At 41.6% G+C, this 16358-nt stretch overlaps 1 protein-coding gene across 1 annotated transcript in view; it reads right to left on the bottom strand.

Moving 5' to 3' along the window:
• Positions 1 to 16358, bottom strand: part of SLC36A3 (solute carrier family 36 member 3) — a 36487-nt gene that overhangs the window by 14882 nt on the left and 5247 nt on the right. The window contains exons 3-8 of the mRNA XM_027081501.1: positions 14623 to 14711; positions 11725 to 11820; positions 7793 to 7877; positions 6642 to 6860; positions 4050 to 4148; positions 3508 to 3674 (exon numbers count right to left, since the gene is read on the bottom strand). Of these exons, the coding sequence (XP_026937302.1) occupies positions 3508 to 3674; positions 4050 to 4148; positions 6642 to 6860; positions 7793 to 7877; positions 11725 to 11820; positions 14623 to 14711 (755 nt within the window). The remainder of the gene's footprint in view (positions 1 to 3507; positions 3675 to 4049; positions 4149 to 6641; positions 6861 to 7792; positions 7878 to 11724; positions 11821 to 14622; positions 14712 to 16358) is intronic.

The raw sequence follows: 16358 nt of genomic DNA, 5'->3' as shown, positions 1-16358 counted from the left end.
CAATAAGTGGTGCTGGGAAAACTGGACAGGTACATGTAAAAGTATGAGATTAGATCACTCCCTAACACCATACACAAAAATAAGCTCAAAATGGATTAAAGACCTAAATGTAAGGCCAGACACTATCAAACTCTTAGAGGAAAACATAGGCAGGACACTCTATGACGTAAATCACAGCAAGATCCTTTTTGACCCACCTCCTAGAGAAATGGAAATAAAAACAAAAATAAACAAATGGAACCTAATGAAACTTCAAAGCTTTTACACAGCAAAGGAAACCATAAACAAGACCAAAAGCCAACCCTCAGAATGGGAAAAAATATTTGCAACTGAAGCAACTGACAAAGGATTAATCTCCAAAATTTATAAGCAGCTCAGGCAGCTTAATAACAAAAAACAAAAAACCCAATCCAAAAATGGGCAGAAGACCTAAATAGACATTTCTCCAAAGAAGACATACAGACTGCCAACAAACACATGAAAGAAGGCTCAACATCATTAATCATTAGAGAAATGCAAATCAAAACTACAATGAGATATCATCTCACACCAATCAGAATGGCCATCATCAAAAAATCTAGAAACAATAAATGCTGGAGAGGGTGTGGAGAAAAGGGAACCCTCTTGCACTGTTGGTGGGAATGTAAATTGATACAACCACTGTGTAGAACAGTATGGAGGTTCCTTAAAAAACTGCAAATAGAACTACCATATGACCCAGCAATCCCACCACTGGGCATATACCCTGAGAAAACCATAATTCAAAGAGAGTCATGTACCAAAATGTTCATTGCAGCTCTATTTACAATAGCCTGGAGATGGAAACAACCTAAGTGTCCATCATCGGATGAATGGATAAAGAAGATGTGGCACATATATACAATGGAATATTACTCAGCCATAAAAAGAAACGAAATTGTGCTATTTGTAATGAGGTGGATAGACCTAGAGTCTGTCATACAGAGTGAAGTAAGTCAGAAAGAGAGTGACAAATACCGTATGCTAACACATATATATGGAATTTAAGAAAAAAAATGTCATGAAGAACCTAGGGGTAAGACAGGAATAAAGACACAGACCTACTAGAGAATGGACTTGAGGATATGGGGAGGGGGAAGGGTAAGCTGTGACAAAGCAAGAGAGAGGCATGGACATATATACACTACCAAACGTAAGGTAGATAGCTAGTGGGAAGCAGCCGCATAGCACAGGGAGATCAGCTCGGTGCTCTGTGACCGCCTGGAGGGGTGGGATAGGGTGGGTGGGAGGGAGGGAGACGCAAGAGGGAAGAGATATGGGAACATATGTATATATATAAAACTGATTCATTTTGTTGTAAAGCAGAAACTAACATACCATTGTAAAGCAATTATACTCCAATAAAGATGTTTAAAAAAATTTTTTTTGATAGCTCTTGACATATTGCACATTTGTTGTCCCAGCATAATGGAGTGCTTGCTTCCCTCCATCCTTGGCAAAACACAGTGTGTGGGAGGGTGGGAGGGAGGGAGACGCAAGAGGGAAGACATATGGGAACATATGTATATGTATAACTGATTCACTTTGTTATAAAGCAGAAACTAACACACCATTGTAAAACAATTATACCCCAATAAAGATGTTAAAAAAAAAAAAAACACAGTGTGTGAACACATGCTGGTTTGTGCCGTTGTGTTTTGTAAAATTGGCATTGCTATGATTATGAGGAAGACGGAGTAGCTTTTCAAATATATAAAATGTCACTTTCTGAGTTGCATGTGAACTGTTTGCTCAGGCCCATTTCTCCTTGGGTTGTTGGTCTTTCGTTCATTGGGAGGGGATATTTGTTCATTCCTTCTTTAAGGCTCTTCTGGAGAATCTCATCACCAGCCAGGTTCAGAGAAGCTGTGAGGTTCTCACAGCACCCGATGCCCGTTTTTTTCCAGCTGATATCCCAGAAGGAAAGCACCCGCCCTGCCCAAGGTAGCTAGTGGCAGCCCGAATTACCCAGAATAAGAACAGCATATTAGGCTGATATCTTACTCGTGTAAAATAAGTCACCCCTTCAAAGAAATTCTGCGTTTATTATCTCATCTAGTCATTACCACAACACAGTGAAGTGGGTGGGACTGGTGACATTTTTCTCATTTTACAGCTTTGGCCTTATGGGAAATGAACGCCCCACCATCCTACTCACTTCCAAAAGACCAAGGCTGCGCGGAGACATAGCAGTGATAATAGCTAACATGCAATGAGCATTTACTGCGTGCCAGACATTTTTCTAAGCATTTTATGTATATTAAGCCAATTCACCCTCACAGTCACTCCCTGAGATAGCATGGCGGTCATTTGCGCTGCTCGCCAAATACCTCCCAGTCTTCCAGACACATGGTAGAATTTCACTTCCCTGCCCCTTGGAGTGAGGCGTGGCCACTTGCTTTGACGGATAAGTGTGAGCAGAAGAGACATATGTCACTTCCTAGAGAAGCTTTAGCAGCTTCATGGTAAAGGGTATGATTCAATGTGCCCTTTGCCATGGAAACCACCAATGTTTCAGGGAGTGGCTATTCCATCAGTCTAGGTCTTGGAATGGGGATAGTGCAGAGCTGAGCCCCAGCCATCCCATAACGGACATGTAGCATGAACATACAATTAAGCATTTGTGTGTTCAGCCATTGAGACTTTGGAGTGGTTTATTTTATTACCAGAGCACAACCTATCCTGACTGATACAAATAGGCGAGAGTATTATCCTTATTTTATGGAGGATGGAAATGAGGTCTGCAAGATTAGGTTAGCTTATCCAAGGTCACGTGAGAACCAGGATCAAATCCCATTGCTCAGGTGTAGAATCTGTGCTCTTAAACACTTGGTTCTACTGACTGCTTAGTCATTCTGCCCCCAATACTGCCAGAATAATGACAATAGCTAATACTAGATGAATGCTACGTGCCAGTCCCCAAAACACTTCCTGGATGAATGAATGAATGAGTAAGTGAATCAACGACTGAATGCAAGAACTCCAGTCCAAGAACCAAGTGGGGCATAGCAGTGGCAGCTTAGGCCCATTTCTGGAATTGGGGTCCTGAGTAGCAGTCCACTTGCAGGCCCCTCAATCATTACTCTGGAGTTATACTTTTTGTTGTTGCTATTTCTGTTTCATAGACACTCTCAGATCATTCCTGTTTGACAGCCTGTGAACCATAGAGTCAGAGAGATTGAGTTTCAAGTTTCAACTTCTCATGAGCAGTGTGAGCTGGGCAAGTTACTTACAGCCTCTCCACATATCAACTTCCTTATCCATTCAATGGAGTTGATAGTAATAATGCTAACCCATAGGGCTGTTGAGAGACTTAAATGAGATATACACAATGCCTGGGTTATTAAACGTACCTGTTATTATAATACTAATACTAGCAGTTAACATTTGTTGCTAATGGTAACTCAGGGATGCCACATTCTGTTGCCAAGATTCAGACCCTGTGACTCCCCTCCCCTTCCCCCCAACCCCAGATGGGCAGGGACGTACCAGCAATTGGGCAAGTTGCGGGTGATGCTGGCCTGGGTGTTCGACCCAAACTTCATGTAGCCCAGTGTCCCCAGGCAGATGTAGAGGACGATGACAAGGGACATCCCGAAGTACAGAACAAAAGAAAACTGCTGTGGATGCTTCATCTGGTTTTTGAGAGACAGAACCTAGAGATGAAAGGAGGTTGAGAAAGAAAAGGTAGAAAGAAAGCTAGCAGGTTCCCCCACAAGCACAGACATCCTTCACCAGGCAGCCCAGAGTCAGGAAGGGGCCACACCCCCTTTCATCTTCTCCCACATTTTCTACAGCCAGGAGTGCCCCACTCCCTCTGCCCTGATGGTAAATTCTCACTCAGTCTTCAAGGCTTGGTGTGGTGTATGGGGCAGGTGGCACCCTGTAAATGGGTACTGACTTTCCCTTCCACCAGGAGAAGATCATATTCTGCACTTTTCATAAATACTACTATTTAGACACCTAGACCAATGACTGGCTTTCATAGAGAGCACTGGGGACCATTCCCTCAAACCCTATACCCATCTTACCATACCGACGCCTTCAAACGTGAAGATGGCTGTACCGAAGAACAGCAAGAAAGTCTTCCAGCTTGCCATCAAGGGTAGGTTCCTGGGATCTGGAATCTCCTGAAAGGAAGTAGAAGAAGGGCATTCATTTTGCCAAGGCGGAGAAGTCTCCCCAAATCTGGTAGAGAGCTGGGCTTGCCTGACGTCAACAGAGACAGTGTTAGAAGCACCCATGAGGTATCTACAGCTGAGTCAGCCTTTTCATCTTTTAAACAAGTTACTTATTTTTATTGTGGTAAAATATACATGGCATAAAAGTTACCATTTTAAACACTTTTAAGTGTATAATTCAGTGGCATTAAGAGCCTTCACATTGTTGTCCAACCATCACCACATTCCATCTCCAGAACTTTATCATCATCCCCAGCCGAAACTCTGCACCCATTAAATAATAACTCCCTATTACCCAGCCCACTGGTAATCCCTATTCGACTTTCTGTCTTTATGAATTTGACTATTCTAGGTACCTCTTACAAGTGAAATCATATAATATTTGTCTTTTTGTGGCTGGCTTATTTCACTAAGCATAATGTCCTCAAGGTTCATCATGTTGTAGCATAAATCAGAATTTCATTCCTTCTTAAGGAATACATTGTATATATTTACATTTTGATTTACCACATCTTTACATGTGGTGAAAATGGAACCCAGGGAGAAGAAGGGGACTGCCCAAGGCCACTCTGCAAGTGAGTGGCACAGCCCAGATAAGAATTCAGGTCTTCTGTTTCCCAGTTCTCTAATACCTCTTTCCCATCACTTCTCTCGGAGCCGTGAAGTCTTCTGGCTGGCACAGTAGCTATCACAGATCTAGAGGGAATGATTATTTTAATAGACTCCTGTGGGAAGAATAATGTCTACATCCTACTCCCTGGAACCTTGAATATGCTACATTACATGGCAAAGGAGAATTAAGTTTTCAGACTGAATTAAGGTAGCTAATCAAGCTAATTTTATTTATTTATTTAGTTAGTTCACAGTATTATATATTTTATTTGAGAAGAAATTATTCCTAAGAGATTCATGTCGTCCCTTGAGATAAATGGGAATTTCCAGATATTTCAAATCCAAGTTTGGGAATACAATTGGGAGAGTACGAAAATGATAAAGGGAAAAAAACTCTTGGATATCAGAGTTATCACAAAACTTAAAGGTAAGTTACGTGAATTGTATAGAGTCAAAATCAAAGTAGAAATTCCAAGAAAAATAGAAGAGGCATGTTCTACTTCCAAGAGGCATGTTCTACTTCCACAATCTGACCAAAGACTGGCAACACTGGGCTCAGGCTTTGAGCTCTGCTATCACAGGCACTTCTTAAGCCCTTAGGACAATAGGACCTTTTATAGTTTCTTTTCCAAAGAGCAATTTCAGGCCCCTCTTTAAGTCTTTCTCTCTCAGACTAGATGGAGGAGTTCAGCATGGGTGTGATCACAGCGTACATCACTGAGGCTACTGCACTTGAATGTGAGCCGTGAGCAGCAGCAGAGCTACTGTACACTCATATGCCTGTACAATAAAATAAGGAGACAACTGAGAGGTGAGATGCACAGGTGGATAATGCTTTATACTTCCCCTGAAGCTAATTTTAAAATAACGAGATTCTCCTGGATTACCTGGGTAGATTCAATGTAATCACAAGGGACTTTAAAAGTGGAAGAGAGAATCGGAAGAGAGAACCAGAGATGGCAGCATGAGAAAGACTTGGCCTGACATTGCTGGTTTTGAAGAGGGAAGTGGGCCATGAGCCAAGGCATGAGGGCAGCTTCTAGAAGCCGGAAAAAGCAAAGAAACAGATTCTCCCCACAAGCCTCCCGAAAGAAATGCAGTCCTGCCCAGTGAGACTTCCAGAACTCTGAGATAATTTTGTGCTGTTTGAAGTCACCAGATTTATGGTAATTTGTCACAGCAGGAAACTAATACAACCCCAGAGACTTTCAAAGAAATGAAACTATAATGGTGAAATTTCAGGGCCTGTAATGATAGCAAAGCATGGGCTTGGGAGGCAAAATGACTGTAATTAGTGGAAAAATTACTTTCTGTTTATCAGTTTTCTTGTCTGTGGACTGAGGATAAAGTAGTATTACTTCCAAAAAAGCATCATTGTGAAGATTTAATCTATGTAAAGAACTTGGCACAAAGTAAATCGAATTCCTTTATCATCCATGTATCCCTTGTCAACCTATCACTGCTACAATTTTGGTTGGTTATTTGATTGAGATTTATTACCCCAAGTGATTGTAACCTCCATTAAAGCAGACACCTCATCAATTTTACTTACTACTGAATCCCCACCCCTTGCACAATGCCTGGGTCATAGAAGCTATCAATAACTATTTGTTGAATGACCCATTGTCCAGTGTGACGATAATGATGATGATGGTGACTAGCTTTTATAGTTTGACGGGCAGGTGTTCACGGACATCATTTTGGCAGGGGCTGCTCAGAGCAGGAGGTTACCTTCCTCACTCTCATCTGCCCATGACAACAGTGACCCTCCCCAAGGGTCTCAGAAGCCCTGGACACTGACCCCCTTCTGTGGTAGTTTTGGGCACAGACCTGCACGATATACTCAAAGATCAAAGCCATGCTCCACAGGGTGGTGATACTGGCCAGTGTTGAGAAGACGGACAGCACCCTGAGGTTCTGGATAAACACCAGTAGGATCAGAAAGGGCAGGATTGCCAGCATGTAGAAACGAATGTCCAGGGTGGGGGTCAGCGCCAGGATCTTCCTGGGTTGGCAGGTGTTGGAGGTCACATAGGCTTCTTCCACCATCTGATGTGGAACACAAGGAAGGGCAGTGTAGTTAGAGGTGCCACATTAACACAGGATGCCATTAAGTTTCAATTTCAGATAATTAACAGATAACATTTTAGTAAAAGTATGTCCCAAATATTACATAAGGACATACCTGTAGTAAAAAAAAAATATGCTGCTTATCTGAAATTCCAATTTAACTGGGTGTCATATATTTTTATTTGCCAAATCTGGTAACCCTAAATCGTAGTACCCATGACTGTGACAACCAGAAACGCTTAGAATCATCAAATCTCAAGCCTGAAGGGTCCTTTTGTTATCTAGCCAAGCTCTTCTTCCGTACCAAATGGTTTTCTTTCATACATCCAGAGAATAGGAATTGATTACACAGGAATATCTTCTTCAACTTTAGATAGCCCTAAAAGTTAGAAAGTTCTGAATAGTGAGCAAAATCTGTCTGCTTGAATATTCCATCTATAATGGCTTTCATAGTTCTGGCTGTTTGAGTGCACAAAAACAAGTATGCTTCCTTTATTCCATGAAACCAAGAAAGAATGCTGTGATTGATTTATAATGCCTGTTAGGAATGCAATGAAGGCAATGTTGCAACTTGTTTGCCTTAATTTAAGTCGTCTACATGACAACCTTGAGCTGCCTAAAGAAAAGCTCACCAACACTTTTCAGGCTAAAAATTCTCAATTATTTCTGATTGGACAGGATTGCAAGCCTCTCTTTCCGTCCTGGTTACACTCCTCAGATGTTGCTTCGGCTTCCCTATGATCCGTTTAAAGAGTGATTCCCAGGACTGAAAGAACTCCCAAGTGTAGTCTGACTAGGGAGTAGAAATGAAGCCCTCTCTTCCCATGATCCAAAAACTATAATTTTGCTAATGCAACCCTAGCAGCAGGAGGTCTGCTTTCCCCCCCTCTGCCCAGAAGGGGCCTCTTTACCTGTTGTAAATTGTCTGCCATAAACATAAAATAAACACTGCAGAAGCCCAATTGGGTGATGATTAATAAAAAGCTGACAGTGTACCTGAGAAGGAAAACAAGAGGCAGACAGAGGGAGAAACAAATTATTTTTAAATGCATTTTTTGAGACAATTATTTCTTTTACTATTTTTAGTATTTCCTCATTTTTTAATTTTGAAAAATTTGAAGTCCACAGTAAAAGTTGAAAGACTAGTATAATTAACATCCATATACTCTTTAACTAGATATACTGATTGCTAAAATTTAGCCCTAACTGCATTAAATATGTATGGATGAATGTGTTTATCCATACACACACACACACACACACACACACACACACACACACACGTGCATTTTTTCAGAACTACTTGAAAATTAATTGCAGATATTATAACACGTCAACCCTAAAGACTATAACATAGTCCTCCCTTAGGACTATGATGTCCAGAAAATCAACTTCAATATACTCAGATATATAGTCTATATTTTAAATAACCCAATTCTCTCCAAAGTATCTTTTATAGCTGTTTTAAAACTTTTTTTGATTCAGAATCTAATCACACTTCATATATGGCATTCGGCTATGTTTGTTTAGTATTTTTTTTCAGGTAGAGCTGCCCTGTACATATACACCTTTTTTGTTTCCCGTGGCATTGGCTTTTTGAGAAGAGTCTAAGCCATCTGTCTTGTAGAATGTCCCACATCGTGGACTTAAGTGACTGTTTCCTCATGATTCAGAGAAGCAAGCACACACATAGGTGATACTGTGTACTTGTGTGTCATCACATTGGGAGGCACAGGATGTCCACTGTGATGGCGAATGCTAGGCCTCTCTATTGAAAGTGTACATTTCCTACATTGCAACCTGGAGGGAAAAACTTTGAGATGCCACGAATAGCCTATCCTCCTCAACCCAAGGGTTTTAACATTCATTGACGATCCTTGCTGAATCAGTTATTTCACTGGTGGTCGCAAGGTGGTGATTTTCTAGTTCTGTCATTTCATCTAAGTTTATTAGCTAACGTCTAAGAAAGATATATTCTCCTTTCCTCTTTTTTTATCATAGGAAATTCAATTAATTATTCTCTATTTAATATATTAAACTCTGTTATTGTCGTTATTCTTTTGGATTCTTAAATTGTCCCGTATTTGGAGATGCATTTATTTATTTACTTTAATAAATTTATTAATTTTATTTATTTATTTTTCACTGCGTTAGGTCTTCCTTGCTGTGAGCGGGCTTTCTCTAGTTGCGGTGCGCAGGCTTCTCATTGCGGTGGCTTCTCTTGTTGTGGAGCACGGGCTCTAGGCGTGTGGGCTCAGTAGTTGTGGTGCATGGGCTTAGTTGCTCCGCGGCATGTGGGATTCTCCCGGACCAGGGCTTGAACCCATGTCCCCTGCATTGGCAGGCAGATTCTTAAACACTGCGCCACCAGGGAAGCCCTGCATTTATTTTTTAAGAGAAAAAAATATGTTCCTCTACTTAGGTTCTAAGGTTTAGATCCATGTTTTTCAAGACTGGGTTGTAGTAACCATTGCATCAGAATCATCTGAGGTTTATGGTAAGAATACAGAGTCCTGGCTCTCATATCAGCCTATTGAGTCAGAAGCTTGGCAGAAGCTTGGCAGTGTCATGTGAGACTTCAGAATAGGGATGTTTTTTCTCTTTATTGTTGAGATTTTCAAACATACATGAAAACAATGATAATAATTCAATGACTCCTCGTGTGCTCATCCCAGGTTCAACAATTAACTTTTTGCCAATCCTCTTCCATCTATTCCTTCACCCCCACTGCACACAAGCTTATTTTGTTGGTGTATTTGAAGTGAACTGGAGATGTCAAGTCATTCCACCTGTAAATAATTCAGTATGCAGCTTTAATGGGCTAGAATTTAAATAAAATATAACCATCATGTCCTTAATCACCCCTTACAAAACTAACAATAATTTCTTATATCACTTAATATTCCATCCATAGTCAGATTTTTCCAATTTTTTCAAAAATGTCTATTTCACAGTTGGTTTCTAAACAAGTCTATTCATTGCATTTTGTAATTAAGTCTCAAGTTTTTTAATCTGCTATATTCTCCTTGCCTTATTTATTTTTTCCCTTGCAACTTTAATTTTTTTGGTTGGTGTTGAAGATACCAGAAAATTGCCCTGTAGTATGTTTCACTTTCTAGATTCAGACGATGAATTCATAATGTCATTTATCTTGTTCTTCTATCCCCTGTGTTTCCTGTAAACTGATATTAGATCTAGTGATTTGATAAGACTGAGGTTCTTCATTTATCTTTCTGGCAAGGGTATTTCAGAGGTGGTTCTCTGTACTCCCTACTGTATCCTATTATAAGACACATCATGTCCACTTGTCCCATGTCTAGACATGAGTCGATGACTACATGGGGTCAGGTGATGCCAGTGTATTCTTGCTTTATAGTTTTCCAATGACCTTTCACAATGAGCATCAATTGATGACTGTTGCTTATGTGGAATAGGTAATTTTTAATCAAACTCCCCAGGTATTTCTTAGCATACTAAAAATTACAAATCATTCGTTTAAATAAAATAGTTTCCCAATTCTTTCTCAGCTGCTGGGTCTCCAGAGAAATGGCACAGTATAGTGGATGAGAGCTGAATGTTCTGGATTTCAGTCCTTGCTCTGATCCCTGGGTAACTTGAGCAGCCTTACTGTTCTATCTGGTCTTCATTTTCCTCTACTTGAATAGGCATGGATATAGTGATCTCCAAGGAGCCTTCCTGCCTGAAAGTTTTATTCAGGGTGTCATCAGAAGCTGATAAATCTTCGTGAGAAAGGATGGACAATTGCGAGATCTCTATTATTACTGCCCCGTGCCTTTCCTGTCTGACAATCAGAGTGACTCCTGATTGGGAGATCAGTGACCTACTGACATTCCCAAGAGAGGAGCTGCAGGAAGGATCTTGGCAGGTGAGGGACTAACTCCTGAGGGGCTCTGCTGGGAAAGGCTAACATGTTAGGTGCTTGGTCAAAACTCTGCTTCACCAGTATCTATACCTGTGACCTTGGACACATTATTCCGTCTCTGTGAGCCTTTATCACCATATTTCCTCCCAATAAAGATATACCTGCCTACCTCACAAGGTCATAGAGATGATCAGAGGAGATCAGACAGAGAAGAGCATTCTGTACACCATAAACTTTTTATCCAGCGAGGGTTACAACCTAAATGTTCACCATTAGGGGAAGGACTAAATAAAACCACAGGATCGGGCTTCCCTGGTGGCGCAGTGGTTGGGGGTCCGCCTGCCGATGTGGGGGGCACGGGTTCGTGCCCTGGTCCGGGGGGAACCCCCATGCCGCGGAGCGGCTGGGCCCGTGGGCCGTGGCCACTGAGCCTGCGCGTCCGGGACCTGCGCTCTGCAATGGGAGGGGCCACGACAGTGAGAGGCCCGCGTACCGCAAAAAAAAAAAAAAAAAAAAAAAACCCACAGGATCCATCTATACTGGGGAAACATCGTGAGCCTTACAAAATAATGAGGTCAATCTCTATGTCCCAATGTGGAAAGAAATTAATCATATTATTAGATGAAAGAGCAAATTTGCAAAAAATATTCCAATTAATATACAAGAAAATACAAAACAATATATATATTTCCATTTGTACACATATATACAGAGAAAAAGTACATGCAGAGAAAAAGTCTAGAGGAATGTTTACTAACTAGATATCAGTGATTACTTCTTGGGTGAAGAGTGGGATGGGGGATGGAGCTACCAGGGGAGATTCTCTATATTGTTCAATAGTTTTCAACAAGAACATATTCATTTAAAACTTGTGTTACTAGAAATAAAGAAAAAACAGGTGAGGATTATTATTATTGTTGTTGTTATTACTACTACTACTGTGACATCTATGACTACTACCTTCCCCACACTGAGTGGGTCCTCAGCCAGGCACTTGGGCAGGTTTCGAGGCTGTACATCATGGCCTCTCCATAGTTCACAAACGTCTTTTGCAGTCTAGGGAAAGGACAAGCAATGAATAACTTAAAACATTTTTTTTTTAAAGTACAATGTACTTCCAAAGTGAGTAATTATTATATATTCATGTATTAATATGGGACATTCTGGTAATTTTCTAGCAAATTATACTAGTATAATTTTTATACTATTTTTATAATGGTATACTTTTAAAAGTTTCAGAATTCTGCCTTTTTTGTGTAGTTGTCTTTTTTAACACTAATATTTAAGTGGATATTATTATTATTATTTAGGTAGACAGTAGCTGTGAATTGATTAGGTCTGCAAATAAGGGCAGAGAGGATACGAAAGTTGTGAGGTGTGCACACCTGGTTAGAGGGAGGAGAAGGGAGGGGGACGGGGTATGAGTATGGCCAAGACAGTGGTTCTGTCTTTTCTGGACTTACATTCCCTTCTTCCCACTGTTGAGGGTGTTGGAACATTTGGGATGCTTGCCCTGGACCAGACACCATGCAAAGGTAATCTTTAGCCTGCCCAGCACCCCTATAGGATGTGACACCCCAGTTCCAGCCTATCCCTCTTCCTTCATCCCTCCTTCCCTAGGTGGCCCTTCCTAAGGGACAGGAAGGCCCTGCTGAGGACTGTCAACAGAGCAAGTGGGAGCAAGTTGCCCAGGTCCCTGGAGTTAATTGCATGACTCAGGGGAGTAGCTTGGAGAGGGAAAGGGCCCCAGGCTTGTCAGGGACTAGGGTTTAAGTCCCAATACACCCCCTTAGATGGCTGGGAGACCTTGAGCAAGTCTCTTGATACTTCCAGGCTTCAGTTTTTTTACATACAGTCTGGGTTTTGGGGAGGAGCCAGTAAGAGATGAATATGGTGACACACTGAGGACACGGCATGATGCTTCTGTTTTTATTATTACTCAGTGTGCTTGGCATATGAAATATAGACGAGGTCACATTGCATAGGACTGGCAAATACATTACTCTGAGGATTGCAAATTCAAAAGCAATGGGGATCAGAAAGGTATCAGTAATGTGGTGAGAAGTGCTGGATATGAGACAGAATAGGGGATAGTGGAGACAGTATCCTAGGCTCTGGTACAGGTCTTGCTCCAAAAGGAGTTGATCAGGATGTGGCTCCAGCTGAATGATGAAGGAATGAAGCCGCAGAGGTGGCAGAGTGTCTGACTGGCAAGAAGGTACAGATTTTTTTTATGTGAAATCTACAGGTTTTTAAACACTGGCAAAAACCAAAAAACCAAGGGACTTCCCTGGTGGTGCAGTAGTTAGGACTCTGTGCTCCCAATGCAGGGGGCCTGGGTTCGATCCCTCATCGGGAAACTGGGTCCCACATGCATGCTGTAACTGGGAATTCACATGCCACAACTAAGGAGCCCATGGGCCGCAACTGAGGAGCCCGCCTGTTGCAACTAAGACCCAGCACAGCCAAATAAATAAATAAATAATTTTAAAAACCCAGTAGAAGTCCTCCCAAATATATCTGAAAACCATTGTCAGCTCTTAGGCCATGGGTCTATAACCTCTGTATTAGAGGAAAAAAAAAAAAAGGAAAAACAAATAATCAAAAGCAAAAATCAGGAAAAGGTTGTCATAAATGACAGATGTTGGAAACCTGCACGGTGATAAAATGGTCCTGGCAGGCTTGAGGGAAGAAAAAGATTTGCAGATAGGTTAAGGGGTAGAGTCAGACAGGTCTTAGAATACTGGCTCTGCCTCTTCCTAGCTGTGTGACCTTGAGCAAGGCATTTAACTCACCTAAGCTTCAGTTTAATCATCTATAAAATGGGAAAAATAGTGCCTACCATAAAATTTTACTGTAAGGAATAAATAAAAGAAGACTTGCAAAGCTCTTGCCATGTACCTGGCACAATGTAATTGTGCAATAAATTTAATTGCTGAATGAGTAAATGCTCTTAACAGTGTTTCGTGGGCTGGAAAGTACCACACAAGTTAGGTGTGATTGATATATACTCCAGATGCACCTATTTGGGTTATGATAATTTGACTTTATGAGGAGCTTCATTTAATATCCCTACTTTGACTCATGAGGACTTTCTCCACATCTATGAGGACATATTTAGATTTGCCTGCCTTGGGAGAAGCTGAGCCCTGTGGACAGAAAGCCATAATCCTATTGGCTGTAAAGAATTGCTAATCACCATGAATTGCTAGTTTATAAATATGAAATTTTCAGCATTGTTTGTTTTCACAGCATTTGTCTTTTCCTTCTGGAATTTTGTTTTGCATTACAGTTTTAAATATATAAGCGTTGAGTGTTATATGTATACTTTATTAGGGATTGAAGTGAATGACCCCTGTATTAGGGATATCCCTAATATCCCTGTGAGCTATTCATCTCATTGTTAACTATGTTTTTTTACTGTTACTAACTTGTCCCAAGAAGGGTTTACCTGGAAGAAATTCCCCTTCGAAGGTGTATGTATTGGAGTTGGGGGGAGATGGGGGTGGGGAGATTAAGAGGAAAAGAAAGACATCTTAAGTATCTCGCATATTCATGAATATGTATGAGCACATTTGCATCCTTTATCCCTTTTGATTTCTCTAGATGGGGATATTTGGGCTCAGAGAGTTCAGGAGATTGGCAAAGTTGTCCAGCTAGTTAGCAGCAGAGTTGGGTCCAGACCTAGGAGTTCCCAGGTGGGATTTTAATCACTCCCTCCACCGCCTCTGCAGTATCTAGAGGAGCAGGGGTGGTGGCCTGGAGAGGGGGCCAGCTAATTGGGTCAGCGATCCAGGGAAACTTAGCACACCCTGAGATGGAACCCGGCACCAAGTGACAGAGAAGCAGGACTCTCACCTCTGACTTAGGCGGTGAGCACAGTTCAACAGGATGACCATGCAGTGCACAGTGAGGATCCCGATGGCAAGCAGGCTGAAAGGACCGACCTGGAGGGGAAAGGAGACGTGGGCACAGTGAGCCACAGGTGGATTGCTCCCATACCTGGCCCTCTCCCTGCCTGGGTGCTAGGGTCCCTCTCATAATAGAGATTTAGGGATGAGAGCCCCTGCCTGAATGTCCTTGTGCCCCCAGATGCTCTGGCCTGAATACCCTTCTTGGCATCACTGCAAAGTGGCTGCCCAACCTGTGCTACAATACTTCCAGTAACAGAGAGCTCACTACCTCCCAGACAGCCCATGCCTTTCCTCATCGGCCTTTAGTTCCGCTTCTAGATCTCTCATTCCTTCTCACATCCCAGCCCTTACCTCCTCCAAGATGCTTGAAGACCAAGGTTCCTTTTAGGGATTGGCTTCCTTCCTTTAGTACAAAGCTATCAAAAGGGGCACTACTGATATTTTGGGCCAGCTGATTTTCGTTGCTGCAGGGGGCTGTCCTATACATTGTGGGAGATTTAGCACCATCACTGGCCTCCACGCACTGGATTTCAGAAGCACTCCCTCCCCCTCCTCTCCAAGTTGTGGCAACCAAGAATGTCTCCAGACATTGTAAACGTCTTTGGGGAAGGGGGGTGCAAAATTACCCTCAGTTGAGAATCACTGCTCTCGTATGTCTACTTTCCATGTCCCTTTTATTTTTATAACTAAAAATTGTATGCATTTAAGGTGAACAACATGATTTGATATACATACACAGAGAAACGATGACTAGAGTCAAGCTCATGAACAAGTCTCCTCCTCACAGTCTCCATTTTTTTTATGTGTGATGAGATTAAAAAGCAGGGCTCATCATTCATCATTATCTCCCAGATGTGATCACAACAGCACAGAGCAAAGAGGGACTCTCTCGCCCTCTTTGTGCTGGACACCTGTGACTTTATAGATGTGACCTGTGCTAATATCACAAAGAAATTTGAGAGATGAAGAGCACCACTAGATTGCACCAGGATGTAGCCTCCCTATAGCAGAGACTCTTTTGTCTTGTTTATATCTATATTCCCAGGGCTTAAGAATAGTAGGTGCTCAATATATATTTCTCAAATGAATCATGATTACAGGTTCTGATGGGAGATGGAGGGTAAAGAAATCACCTAATAAGTCTTTGGAACCAAAAATCAAAGGATAAAAGAGTTATCTTAAAAAGCAAAGACCACACTGGCAAAGAGAATTTGGTTGAGGGCCATGTGGTAATAATGCTCTTCAGAAGTTCTAGAACCCTGAGAATTCTAAAGGGGAACTTCCCATCTCTGGGTTGGAACTGATTCAGATTAGAAGTCATGTCAGTAGCCAGGGTCTCAATGTGACTTTTTTAGACATGAGGGCCACTTTGCAGGCCTGGAGAGAAGGAGAAATTCGTTTCCACTAAATGGAAATAATCTATCTATTCAATTCCATGGACACAAACTGGGACTTCAAGTGTGCCAGTCTCTATAGCAGGTATTGTGGGGAGGTGTAAAGATGAATTAGAGAGTACCTGCCCTCAGAGCTTTCAGGTAAGTGAGGAAGATAGGTATTTTTCAAAATAAGCATGTTTCATCTTTGTAAGTGCTGGGAGGATTCCAGGTTAGGTAGATATAAGTTCTAGAAAAACACAAGGTGAAGGAATTTTAATCGGAAACAGTCAAATTTTACAGAGGA

Source organism: Aethalodelphis obliquidens, unplaced genomic scaffold (genome assembly GCF_003676395.1).
Source record: "Aethalodelphis obliquidens isolate GAN/ISIS:26980383/991018 unplaced genomic scaffold, ASM367639v1 scaffold45, whole genome shotgun sequence".
Taxonomy (NCBI): Eukaryota; Metazoa; Chordata; class Mammalia; order Artiodactyla; family Delphinidae; genus Aethalodelphis; species Aethalodelphis obliquidens.
The sequence above is the reverse complement of the archived record's forward strand: the minus strand, read 5'-3'. Positions and strand labels throughout refer to the sequence as shown.